This window comes from Pseudophryne corroboree, chromosome 4 (assembly GCF_028390025.1).
Source record: "Pseudophryne corroboree isolate aPseCor3 chromosome 4, aPseCor3.hap2, whole genome shotgun sequence".
Taxonomy (NCBI): domain Eukaryota; kingdom Metazoa; phylum Chordata; class Amphibia; order Anura; family Myobatrachidae; genus Pseudophryne; species Pseudophryne corroboree.
In genome coordinates this window covers 290920885-290933040 of record NC_086447.1, presented here as the reverse complement: position 1 = coordinate 290933040, position 12156 = coordinate 290920885, and the positions used below count along the sequence as shown (strand labels likewise).

Below are 12156 nucleotides of genomic sequence, written 5' to 3'. Positions count from 1 at the left end.
ACTAAACAAGACTGTCTTGCCAAGACAGATAATTGCAGTGATCCCTGTCATTCCTGAGCAGATCTTTCCTCCACATATCTAGATACCTGCCCACATTGGGATTAGCACACTTGTTATACAAAGAGCAGTAATACTGCATAGTACCAAGAGCCCTAAGTGACTCAGAGAAGGAGAATAACCATCATACACATAGAGCCTGCAAAGTGACATACAGATGGTTCATTTCTACATTATTAAAGCATAAAAACTAATGAGTGGATGAGACAGAGGTGAGGAGCACTTTTTAAAAGCAATTACTGCAAACATTGGGTTATAATCTATATGAAGGGGGAAAGCAGACAGAGACAGAGCAAAACTAGGACATGAGTAATCTTGGTGGGTGAAGGAAGTCAAGGGAGTGATCATGCAAAGGACATAGAGATAGGCAATAATAAAGTGGTGGGTTTTGAGAGAGACAGCTTGAACGATTAGACAGATGTTTGGTGAGAGTATGATTGGGAGAGGCAGGGCGTTCGCAGGTGGTAAACAGCATAGGTGTAGTCTTGAAGTAGTTATGGGAAATGGTGCATTCCTGACAGAGAGGACTAGGTCAGAGCTGTATGGAGGCGAAAATACTGGTGAAGGCCATCTATTTGAACTGGACTCTAAAGGAAAAGGAGGGGGGGACCAGGGAAGGTGTTTGCTGTGTGCTTGCGGAAAAACAGCAGTGGGATAGGCAGATTTGTCACGGCCTTCAGGAGGAAAGAAGAAAAGCAGGCTAGCAGGAGATTGCAGAAGTCAAGGGTGCTAAGTAGTTTATTGACACTGTTCTAAGCAGCGGAGAGGTCAAAGTGTTCGCAAGAAGAGGCGATATTTCAACTTGGCTACAAGAAGAATACAGGCCACTTTAGTCAATGCGGGAGTTCAATTGCAATGAATAAAGACTACTTGTGGTCCAAAGGACGACGACGACGACAACAACAACAACAACAACAACAACAACAACAACAACAACAACAACAACAACAACATTACAGGACATGGATTAAATAGACTCTATCCACAAGCAGGTATGCTTTTATGGTGCACATGTGAGAAAAATGATGAGAAGATAAAGAAATTCACAATCTTATCTATGGGCCTAATTCATGTTTGTACTCAACGGACGATGTTCATGCAACAGAGCGATTATTGGCAAACTGCGCATGCGCGAGAACTATGTCGCCGAGTGATTGACAGGAAGTTGTCATTTGGAGGTGGTAACGGGGAGTTTAAGGGGAGTGGTTTGAAAAATGCAGGCGTGTCATGGCAGTTTTTGGTGAGTTTATCTTCTGTCAGCTGTGTGATCGTCCGTACAAAACACGGTGCCTGCCTTGCTACTACTGTGTCCAGTCTACATAGCTATAGACCAACCCTTAGCCTCGATGTTGTCCACTAATGGGCGCGCAGTTGCTATTGAGCTTGTTATGGTTCTGGTGGGTGGCTATCTTCATTCCTGGACAGCAACTTCACTTGCTAACATTTACGTACAAACATGAATTAGGCCCTAAGTGCCAATGTAAGTGTACCGTTCTTCAGTTTGTCATATCCCAGCGCGTGTCGGATCTCTTTAAGACTTGATCCACGAGCACCTAGTTCCACCATCCCTAACGCAATAGCAATGCTCAGTGGAGAGAAGAAAATGTTCTCATCTTCCTTTGTAGCTCTTAGCTCATGGTAAACCTTGACTGAGAACTCAGTGATGGTGTCGTCATGGACACTGGTGGCCAGCACTGCTGCCTGCACGGCTATTACCGAGAGGAAACTTAAGAGATGCATAGCTGAAGGTAATCTAAAAAAAAAAAGAAAAGAATAAAAAAAGAGATTGGATTAACATGTATGTACATTGCAAGGATGCACATATCTTAAAGATTGAGTAACAGTGGGAGTAGGAAATGTCAACGGAGTGGAAAATGACAAAAAAAATCTAAATAAATTACTCATTTGCACCCCATATCTCAGCACATCCAGTGTGCTCACCGGGCTACAACACTGGAGACACTGATCTAAAATCCAAGAGTAATGTCCAGCTACAAAGGGATGATTAACCCCCCAATTCCAGGTAAATTAGGGAAACAGGTTATTTTAATTACATGGGAAAAACCAAGCTCTGTGGTCATAATATATCTCTGAAAGCTTCACCTATTCATGATGTTTATCTGTTACATTACTGCTGCAAGGCCCTAGGAACAACCCTTCAGTGGTTCTCAAATGTGTGCAGTGGCACCCTGGGGTGCTTCAGGACAATAACAGGGGTGCCCTGGGTTGGTGGTCCAAGACCATTTAAAATGATTTCTGGTCAATGTAATAAGCAAAATCAGCACTAGAGGCTGTCAATCATAAAATACAGTATATGGACAAACAGAAGCAAATCTTGTCCCTCGACACACAATTAAACCTTAGGATGACTTACACAATTTACTTAATTCAATATTTCTTTCTAAATTTCTCAATAAAAAACTTTTGGCCTAGGGGTGCCATGATAAAAATTCTGATGCTCTAGGGCGCCGTGATTCCAAAAAGTTTGAGAACCACTGCCTTAAATGCTAACTCTATAATAATGGAATATTCTTTTCTCTTTGCAGATAATCAAATAAAGTTTGAAGACCGTGAAATGGCAGATTTTGCAAACCCCTATCCTATTCCTATCTGTAAGTGTTTTCTATATACAGTCAATAGTAGGGGGATCTGGTCAGAATGCCGACAGGTTCAGTATATCAAAATGGACATAAGGTCGAAAAGAAAATGCTGACATTCACAATATGGTTTTCATGGATTCTTTTGCATATTTTAGACTAACATGTCAACAGTACATTTTTGTGCAATTTTCAAGGTTTGGTTTAGGGTTAGGCTAAAACATGAAAACAACTGTACGTGGCAACAATCTTTGAAGATTTGGAAACAATGGAGAGTATTCAAATGAACAAGAGTTTGTTTAGCTCCAGGAACGAGTGCCCAAAGCGATTCATTTGCCCATGCTGTAAATCCACCAATAAGGGATTATGGCCCCCATAGATCAGCGATCGATTTGGGCAATTTTCAGACAATTGTGCAAGTAAATCTGCAATGTATGGGGTTCACAGATCGCAAATTCAGACCAAAAATCGATTGGGACTGTAAAATCAGGTTGTCCAACATGTTGGATTTCACAGATCAATTGGGCCTGTAGATTGCAAGTGTATGGTAACAATCAGCAGATTTGCAGACCATTTCTAGTAAACGGACGATCCTTTCAAGGTTGGCAGATCTCTATATGCTGAAAACGATCTGCAAATCCCTGAAAAAGATCTGTAATGTATGGGTGTTGATTGGTGGATTGGGGAATCTTTAAAATCTCAGAATCTGCAGATTGCATTTTTGCAATCGCTGATGTATGGGGGCCTGTACTCCTCACACTCTCCTAAGATGCAAACAAAAATCCAATTAAACTAGTGCCTTTGGACTTGGCGCGGTTTTACAGCGTGCGCTAACAGAATCACGCTCAGAACAAAAGTTAGAAAATGTAGTTTACTGCAACTAAGTGCCAGGCGCGATGCAAACAACTGAATAGATCCGGGAACTCATCCCCGGAGCTAAACAAACTTGCATTCTATTACATTCCCCCCTTATCACACAATCTTTTCCTTTAACTCATTTTTATGGTGCAAAACAGAGCATGATACAAACTTAAGATATTTTTCTGCCAAGACCCTAATCTTGCCAAATGGGTTAGCCTGCATTTGCTTGAAACCTCACCAAACAATTGATCGTACAGTATATTCAACACATTTTGTTTTCTTTGTTTGTGTAAGAGTAGACATTAATCTTCCAAAATCAAATTATCATTCGCTACAGAGGTTTGCTTTTTATAGCACATTCATACATAGCATGCCAGCATATGAAACCGGACTTGATTAAAGTGATTCCATAAAATAAAACCTAGACAGTTGTATATACAGCAACACTGCAATTGTTCTCGTATAACTCTTTGTGAGCATTACAAAAGTGCACAAGTATGAGGAAAACAAAGGCTTTATTTTTATACTTCAGTATATGAATAGGAGTGGCTGGGAGCACATTTTCAATCAGCCAAAAGCCTCCTACACACAGGTTTTAATTAAAGCAAATAACAAGAGACTTCTCAATGCGTACTAAACCTACTATGATCCCAAAAGTCCAGGAAAACAAATATGTAATCTGGATGGACCTCCACATTTTCTGACAGCATCAGATCAGACATTTGCCTGTGAGTTAAAATACAATAGAAAGCGCTAAGGGAATGCTCACTTGGCATTGCCAAGCTGCACTTGTCAGAGCACAAAACCAAACACACAGAAAGCACCCCATATGCACTAACAATTACCACCAAAACCGCAGTCACCACCTAAGAAGGCTTGCCTCCATATATAAACAGAAACAAAATTATTACAGGTTGAGTATCCCTTATCCAAAATGCTTGGGACCAGAGGTATTTTAGATATCGGATTTTTCCGTATTTTGGAATAATTGCATACCATAATGAGATATCATGGTGATGGGACCTAAATCTAAGCACAGAATACATTTATGTTACATATACACCTTATACACACAGCCTGAAAGTCATTTTAGCCAATATTTTTTATAACTTTGTGCATTAAACAAAGTGCGTCTACATTCACACAATTCATTTATGTTTCATATACACCTTATACACACAGCCTGAAGGTCATTTAATACAATATTTTTAATAACTTTGTGTATTAAACAAAGTTTGTGTACATTGAGCCATCAAAAAACAAAAGGTTTCACTATCTCACTCTCACTCAAAAAAGTCCGTATTTTGGAATATTTGGATATGGGATACTCAACCTGAATTTAGTTTTTGAAGAAAATCTCAAAGCAATGTGCAGTAATTTAACAAATATGCAATAACCAAATCATGAATAATGATGAAATTATTATTATGCAGTGTTATTCAATGCTGCCCTAAAATTAATTATCTTCACTTCAAGGCACAAAAATCTCAAAGCAATACTGCAGTGGACTTAATACTGGTAACATTAACATCTCATAGGTCCACAAATGTGACTGCATGGTTGGTGTTTAATTCCTGGTCACGGCCGATTCATGTGGAATTTTTATGGTTTTGCCAAGTGCACAGATTTTACTTATTTATCTAGCCCCTTCTAGAAGATAATAGCTAGAACCTAATTGGTTGCTATGGGAAACAGCTCCACTTCTAAAAACCCGCACCTTAGTCAATATACACCTCAAGCCGCATACACACAGCGCAATATAACTACTGATATGCACTATATAGTCCATATCGGTAGAAAACATTGGGGGTCATTCCGACCTGGTCGCACGCAGGCTATTTTTTGCACTGCTGCAACCATGTAATCGCCGCCTACAGAGGAGGGGGTTAGGGCTGTGCAGGGCTGCAATCGCTTGTGCAGAGGGCTTCACAAACAAAAAATTTGTGCAGTCTCTGCACAGCTCAGGACTTACTCACCTGCTGCGATGATCCGGCTTGGAGCTGACGTCCGGAACCCTCCTCTTCCATGGCTTGGCACGCCTGCGTTTTTCGAAAACGATGAGTTGCCGCCCAGGTCCGCCTTCTGCCTGTCAATCTTCTTGCGTTCGCCGCTGCGAATGGCTTCTTCGCAAGGTCCGTTGCTTTGTGGCGACGACAGTTGCTGGCGACCGATGACCATGCGCAGCTCAGACCCGTTCGCGCGGCTGCGAGAAATTGCAGCGTGCGAATGGGTCGGAATGACCCCCATAGTGCATATCGCACCGTGTATACAGCTTGTGATGCCGATGCGCGGTCCTGCAGGGTCGGCATCACAAGGGAAAATAGACTGTGCAGGCAAGTCAATTTTGACTAGAAAGTGTACAATCTAGTTTCTAGTATAGTCAAAATTGTACATAGCCAAAATTGCACCATGTATATGGGCCCTCATTCCGAGTCGTTCGCTCGGTATATTTCATCGCATCGCAGTGAAATTCCGCTTAGTACGCATGCGCAATATTCGCACTGCGACTGCGCCAAGTAATTTAACAATGAAGATAGTATTTTTACTCACGGCTTTTTCTTCGCTCCGGCGATCGTAATGTGATTGACAGGAAATGGGTGTTACTGGGCGGAAACACGGCGTTTCAGGGGCGTGTGGTTAAAAACGCTACCGTTTCCGGAAAAAACGCAGGAGTGGCCGGAGAAACGGAGGAGTGTCTGGGCGAACGCTGGGTGTGTTTATGACGTCAAACCAGGAACGACAAGCACTGAACTGATCGCAGATGCCGAGTAAGTCTGAAGCTACTCTGAAACTGCTAAGTAGTTTGTAATCGCAATATTGCGAATACATCGGTCGCAATTTTAAGAAGCTAAGATTCACTCCCAGTAGGCGGCGGCTTAGCGTGTGTAACTCTGCTAAAATCGCCTTGCGAGCGATCAACTCGGAATGAGGGCCATAGTCAATATCGGTGGTTCTGGGCTCCAGGGAGTTCAAGGGAAATCGCATAGTCAAACTCGGCCTTTAGGCAGAATCACACCGTGTAGGCCCCTTTAAAAACAGTTTCACTTGAATGTGAGCCGTCGACAGACAATCACATTGCACATTTTTCTGCCTGCTACGGTAGCTGCGTTACATTGCATACACAGCCTTTACTTCATATGTAACAAAAGCAAAACACAATCAGGCATTGATAGTACTACAAAACCTCCAACTCAGCAGAAACAACTCCACGTCTCATGCACACAAACAAAATTCCTTAAACACATTCATGAAAGCATAATGTGCCAGAGACAAGAAATCACCACTCATTGTGGGATCCTGAAGGATCGCAATGTACCGTCTGATGCCTTTGGGGGGCGGCGACGGCCACAGTTTGCCCAAACGGAGGCGTGTCGCTGCCGTTTAGGGGGAGAGAAGAGGCTAGGGATCTCCATGATTGCACAGAGATCTCCTGGCTTTTGAAACTGGGGCATGTGCAGCACCACGGGTGCCTCAAGCCTCCCGATGGTGAGCGAGAGATCCATCGGATCACTACAGCAGCAGGAGGCATTCCAAGGAAGCAGCAGTGATAGTAACTCCAACCACATCTAAATCAGGCCCATTGCCATGGGAGCGTTCACAAACAGCCAATCTCAAGAGGTTCACAATTTGCTATTTACACTTACCTGAACCACCAATTAACGGCTCGCTATGGTGTATATTAGTCTTTTCCTGGTCTGCATGCAATCATATTCGCATTAGCGCAAACTCTCCCTCAGACTATGGTCTAAATGTAATAGCCCCAATTTCCGGGAGTCAGTGCAAAATGGTCATTAGATTTAAAGCAGCAATAAGCTTAAAGGCAAAACCAACCTGCTTTGCCATTAAACTAATTGGCGCTTTAACACTAATAACTATCTTGCCAGAATCACGCTAACTCCCATAAATCCCAGGCTTTTACATGTGGCCCAAAGTGAGAATTCTCTTCTTACCCTACTTGTTAATTAGTAAGGGTTTCTATATGCAAGATGCATACCAGTCTGCAAAAGTGCACTTGCAATGCAAATTGACACAATATATGTTATGCCAAATGGCATTGTACTCAGGTCCTAATACAGGTCGCACCGCGTAACTTTTGAGAAAGGTGCGCTCTGCTCACGTCCTGACCTGCACGAGCAGTTAATGCGATTGGATCACATTAACTGCGAACGCCTCTGCTGATTGACAGGCAGAGGCGTTCGCGGGGCAGTCGGGGGCCGCGACTTAAGTGTTTTAAGGGCGGCGTGCCGTGGAAATGGGGGCGTGTTGACTGGCGGTGGGACACCTGCCGTCGCAGGCAGGAGGCATACACAGTTTCTGCGACCATGCTGTAATTGTGGCACAATTACAGCGTTATCGCAGTGGGTGGGTTACATGCTGGGCGGCCTTGCCCTGCGATTACTGCCTTACTGAATTAGGCCCTCATCCTGTCCCAGTGTGACTAGAGGGCATAAGTATCAAAGCCTGCAGAGAAAAAGCTGTGAGATAAAGCACCAACCAATCTGTTCCTGTCAATTTACAGGCTGTGTTTGAAAAATGAGTTAGGAGCTGATTGGTTGGTAGTTTATCTCTCTCCAAATTTTGATACATATGCCACTAGGTGAGATGGTAAGAGATTAATCACATGCCTCTTCTATTGTATTCTTTTTAGACTTCTGTTCTCAGTTACGTTCCTAACATGGAACTTTAAAAAGGCTAGGCTCCCATCCCTGTTTTTCTGATCTGAGCATTCTTCATGTCATGTGGATGTCCCAATTTTCATTTCAAAATGAGCATAACCACACATTTATAAAAGAAATGTCAATGCTCTGCCGTGAGAGCAATCCTAAGTTACTGTTACCATAGCTGACTCTCCAGTACTGAACTCCGTCTCTCTGTAGAGAACAGCGGGTTATGTGCTACCAAGCAACAAGTGAAAAGTGACTAAGGGGCAGATGTATTAAGCCTGTAGAAGTGATAACAGTGATAAGTGCAAGGTGATAACGCACCAGCCAATCAGCTCCAATATTTAAATTGACAGTTAGGAGCTGATTGGCTGGTGCGTTATCACCTTCCACTTATCACTGCTTTATCACTTCTCCAGGCTTAATACATCTGCCCCTTATAACTTACCAGTTGCTGAATTTCTCAACCTCCACCTCACCATCCTGCAGTTTAGAATTTGGTGGTAGAAAAGTTAATTTTGTGGTGCGAGTAGTTCCTCCATTTTTGTTTTGCAATTAAGCCAGATGCCAAATAACACCATTTGGAAATTTATGTGAAGTGGAATGACAATACATAAATAAAGCTGGGAAGATACTGAATTCATTCTGCTGTATGGTATTGCTGGGGCAATACTAGAATGGATAAAGTTAGTATTAGCAAAGTCTTGCTGGAATAATAAATACAAAAGCAGAAAAACATACAATTGAAATTATCTTTATTTTTATTTTATTTTTTAGCAGAATTGCTATTTCTAGTTACTGGTGTTTTTTCTTTTTTCACCCGTGAAGGGTCATTTATTTCTGGGTCCCGACATATTGCAAAGCTCCCCTCACATGCCCTGCAAATGGGTGGTCTTCTGTTTGCCGGCGGTCGGGCTCCCGGCGCTCAGTATACCGGCGCCGGGAGCCCGACAGCCGGAATACCGACAATTATTTTCCCTCGTGGGGGTCCACGACCCCCATAGAGGGAGAATAAAATAGTGTGGCGCGCGTAGCGCGCCATCGTGCCCGTAGCGTGGCGAGCGCAGCGAGCCCGCAAGGGGCTCATTTGCGCTCGCCAAGCTGTCGGTAAGCCGGCGGTCGGGCTCCCGGCGCCGGGATGCTGGTCGCCGGGAGCCCGACCGCCGGCCAGCCGTAGTGAACCCCTGCAAATACCCACCAGATGACATAAAATGCTCATCAGAAAGCCCCCCCATGTACCACTATTATGTCCATTGGATCGTGCACATGCCCTTAGGCGTCTCCAGATGTATTATAATCACATTAAATCCACCCACATGAATTTGTCCATGAAACCTTCATCACACGCACTGTAGACCTCCCCTCGAAGCCTCGCACATCCCTACTCAGTTTATCACTGAAGCTTGTGAAAGTGCACACTGTCTAAGGGTGGGTATACACTAGGCGATATGCTCTATGAGCTACGCAGCCTAGTGTTTCCCCTCTCAGGCCGGGGTGGTCGGCGGCAGTGTGTACACATTGAGCGATATGCAAACCATATCGCTCAGTGGCGACACGCCGCGGCCGGGGACGCAGTCTAAATTGAGCTGCATGTACGGCCGACAGAGAGGGTTGCTAAAAACCTGCGGGGATGCGCATTGCCCGGCGGCGGCATACACACTTAAGGCCCGTACACACTGGCCGATATATCGGCAGTTCTCTTGAACGGCCGATATATCGCGGGTCCGTCGGCCAGTGTGTACGGCCGATACATCTGTGAACTCCGTCATTCACAGACGTATCGCGTCGGCCCCGCAGCACAGCCGACGGCCAATATATCTACCGATATATTGGCGCATCGCTGTGTGTGTACGGGTGACCAGCAGACTGCCTGTACACATGCTGCGGCGGCCAGCGGTGATTGACAGCTGAATTGGGCGGGCGGGTGTACACGCCCGTCCAGTTCATGACGTCAGTCCCCGACAGATCGGGCAGTGTGTATGCACAGCACACTGCCCGATCCGTCCATAGATATATGATAGGCAGATATATCTTCCAGTGTGTACCCACCTTTAGTGATAAATTAAACACTCAGGAAGGGTCAAAATGAGCGACGATGTTTAATTTATCGCTAAGTGTGTACCCACCTGAAGTCTCTTCATCCTCCTCCTCCTCCTCTCCTGATTGATACAGGTCAGCCGCCTCAGCACAATCAGAGCATTTGACTGTCAGTAAGACAGTGCTATATGACTGGCGGGGAAGTATTCTGCTGGACTGGCCCCAGCCTGTGTGTGTCTGTGTTCCCAGCGCATCAACCTGAATACTGAATGCAGCAAGTTGAAGAATCCTACCATGAATCAGATAATCCTCATATCCCACACTGAAAAAATTAATTTATGCAGTACACCAATGGCCATAGGGGAATGAAGGTGGTGGTGCTGCTGCTATTGGTTATTATGGAATAGTGGTAGCTGCTGACAATCTTGTGGTGCTGCTGCTATTGGTCATTTCAGAATAGAGGAAGTTGCTCACAATCTTACCATGCTCATCAACAACATTATTTTTTATAAATATTTTGAGGCAGGAAGACTTGCCAATATTGGGCAACCAAATTGAAAATCTGGCTTTATTTAATGCGTCAGCTGAAAGGCTTTTTAAAAGCCTGCCACTGGCAGACGAGGTCAGAGTCAATCAAAACAAGAAAAATAGAAAGAGTGCGCTGTCAAAAAGCTGCTGGTGTAGGGGGTGGTAATTCCCCAAAGGGATATATACAATAAAAATAGTGATCACCAGCGCTAAGTTGTATAAAGTATATGTAATACTCTAATTAGAACAAATCCAGGACGGTAGGTTATGTTGAAAAAATATGTATAATAAATTTAATAAGAATAATATCTTAAAATCACAGATGCCTATACAACATGATTAGAAGTTAAATGATGATAAAAAATGACACATCCACATATCTCCTCAATAAGTATTAGTTCATACCCCGGCTAGGACTCCCTCTGGAATTATATTCATAGAAATTGTTGGAGAGTTGATGAAAGCAATGGAGTAAAGAATGTCCCTTTTAAGCATACCAATGCAAGCGTTTCAGGCAGATAGGGAAAACTCCAATTTCTCCGCAGATGGTGATGTCCAAGGGAAATGCTGTCCAATTAGTGCCGTGTGGGTAATGAAGATGAGAATGTCCAGCAATGTTGAGGGGATACTCTACCATTCACTCCTGAGGAAGCTGGGTGTTAACCTGTGGAGAAATTGGAGTTTTCCCTATCTGCCTGAAACGCTTGCATTGGTATGCTTAAAAGGGACATTCTTTACTCCATTGCTTTCATCAACTCTCCAACAATTTCTATGGATATAATTCCAGAGGGAGTCCTAGCCGGGGTATGAACTAATACTTATTGAGGAGATATGTGGATGTGTCATTTTTTATGATCATTTAACTTCTAATCATTTTGTATAGGCATCTGTGATTTTAAGATATTATTCTTATTAAATTTATTATACATATTTTTTCAACATAACCTACCGTCCTGGATTTGTTCTAATTAGAGTATTACATATACTTTATACAACTTAGCGCTGGTGATCACTATTTTTATTGTATCAATCAAAACAAGACTCTTTGAGAAATTGCACCTAATCACAATCTTCATTTTTCTCCTATCAATTTAAGGTACACTGGGGGTAGTATGTGAGGTGGTGCTAGCTGACATCACTCAGGTCATTTCTGCGCACAGCAAGTACTACCAATTTATAAAAGCGTAGCAACAGGAACTTAGTGAAATTCAGGCGATTGTCAAATTGTAATTGATTTTTGAAATTGGTCATTGCATTTCTGGTGACCAGTCAGACTCATCTGACTCAAGTAATAGTGACATCTTGATTGTTAGGGATTGGGAGAATGGTATGAGAGCAGCACAGAAAAAGCCTTTTGGTGTAAAACATGTTCTTGAATCAACCTTTATAATCTTCCAAAACATACAAAGCAAAAA

At 43.2% G+C, this 12156-nt stretch overlaps 1 protein-coding gene across 3 annotated transcripts in view; it reads right to left on the bottom strand.

The window, feature by feature from the left end:
* The window catches only part of SERPINI1 (serpin family I member 1), a 164984-nt gene that overhangs the window by 67915 nt on the left and 84913 nt on the right, over positions 1-12156 (bottom strand). For all 3 annotated transcript variants that reach the window (XM_063916193.1, XM_063916194.1, XM_063916192.1), the window contains one exon: positions 1548-1810. In XM_063916193.1, coding sequence (XP_063772263.1) covers positions 1548-1797 — 250 coding nt within the window. In that variant the 5' untranslated portion in view covers positions 1798-1810. The remainder of the gene's footprint in view (positions 1-1547; positions 1811-12156) is intronic.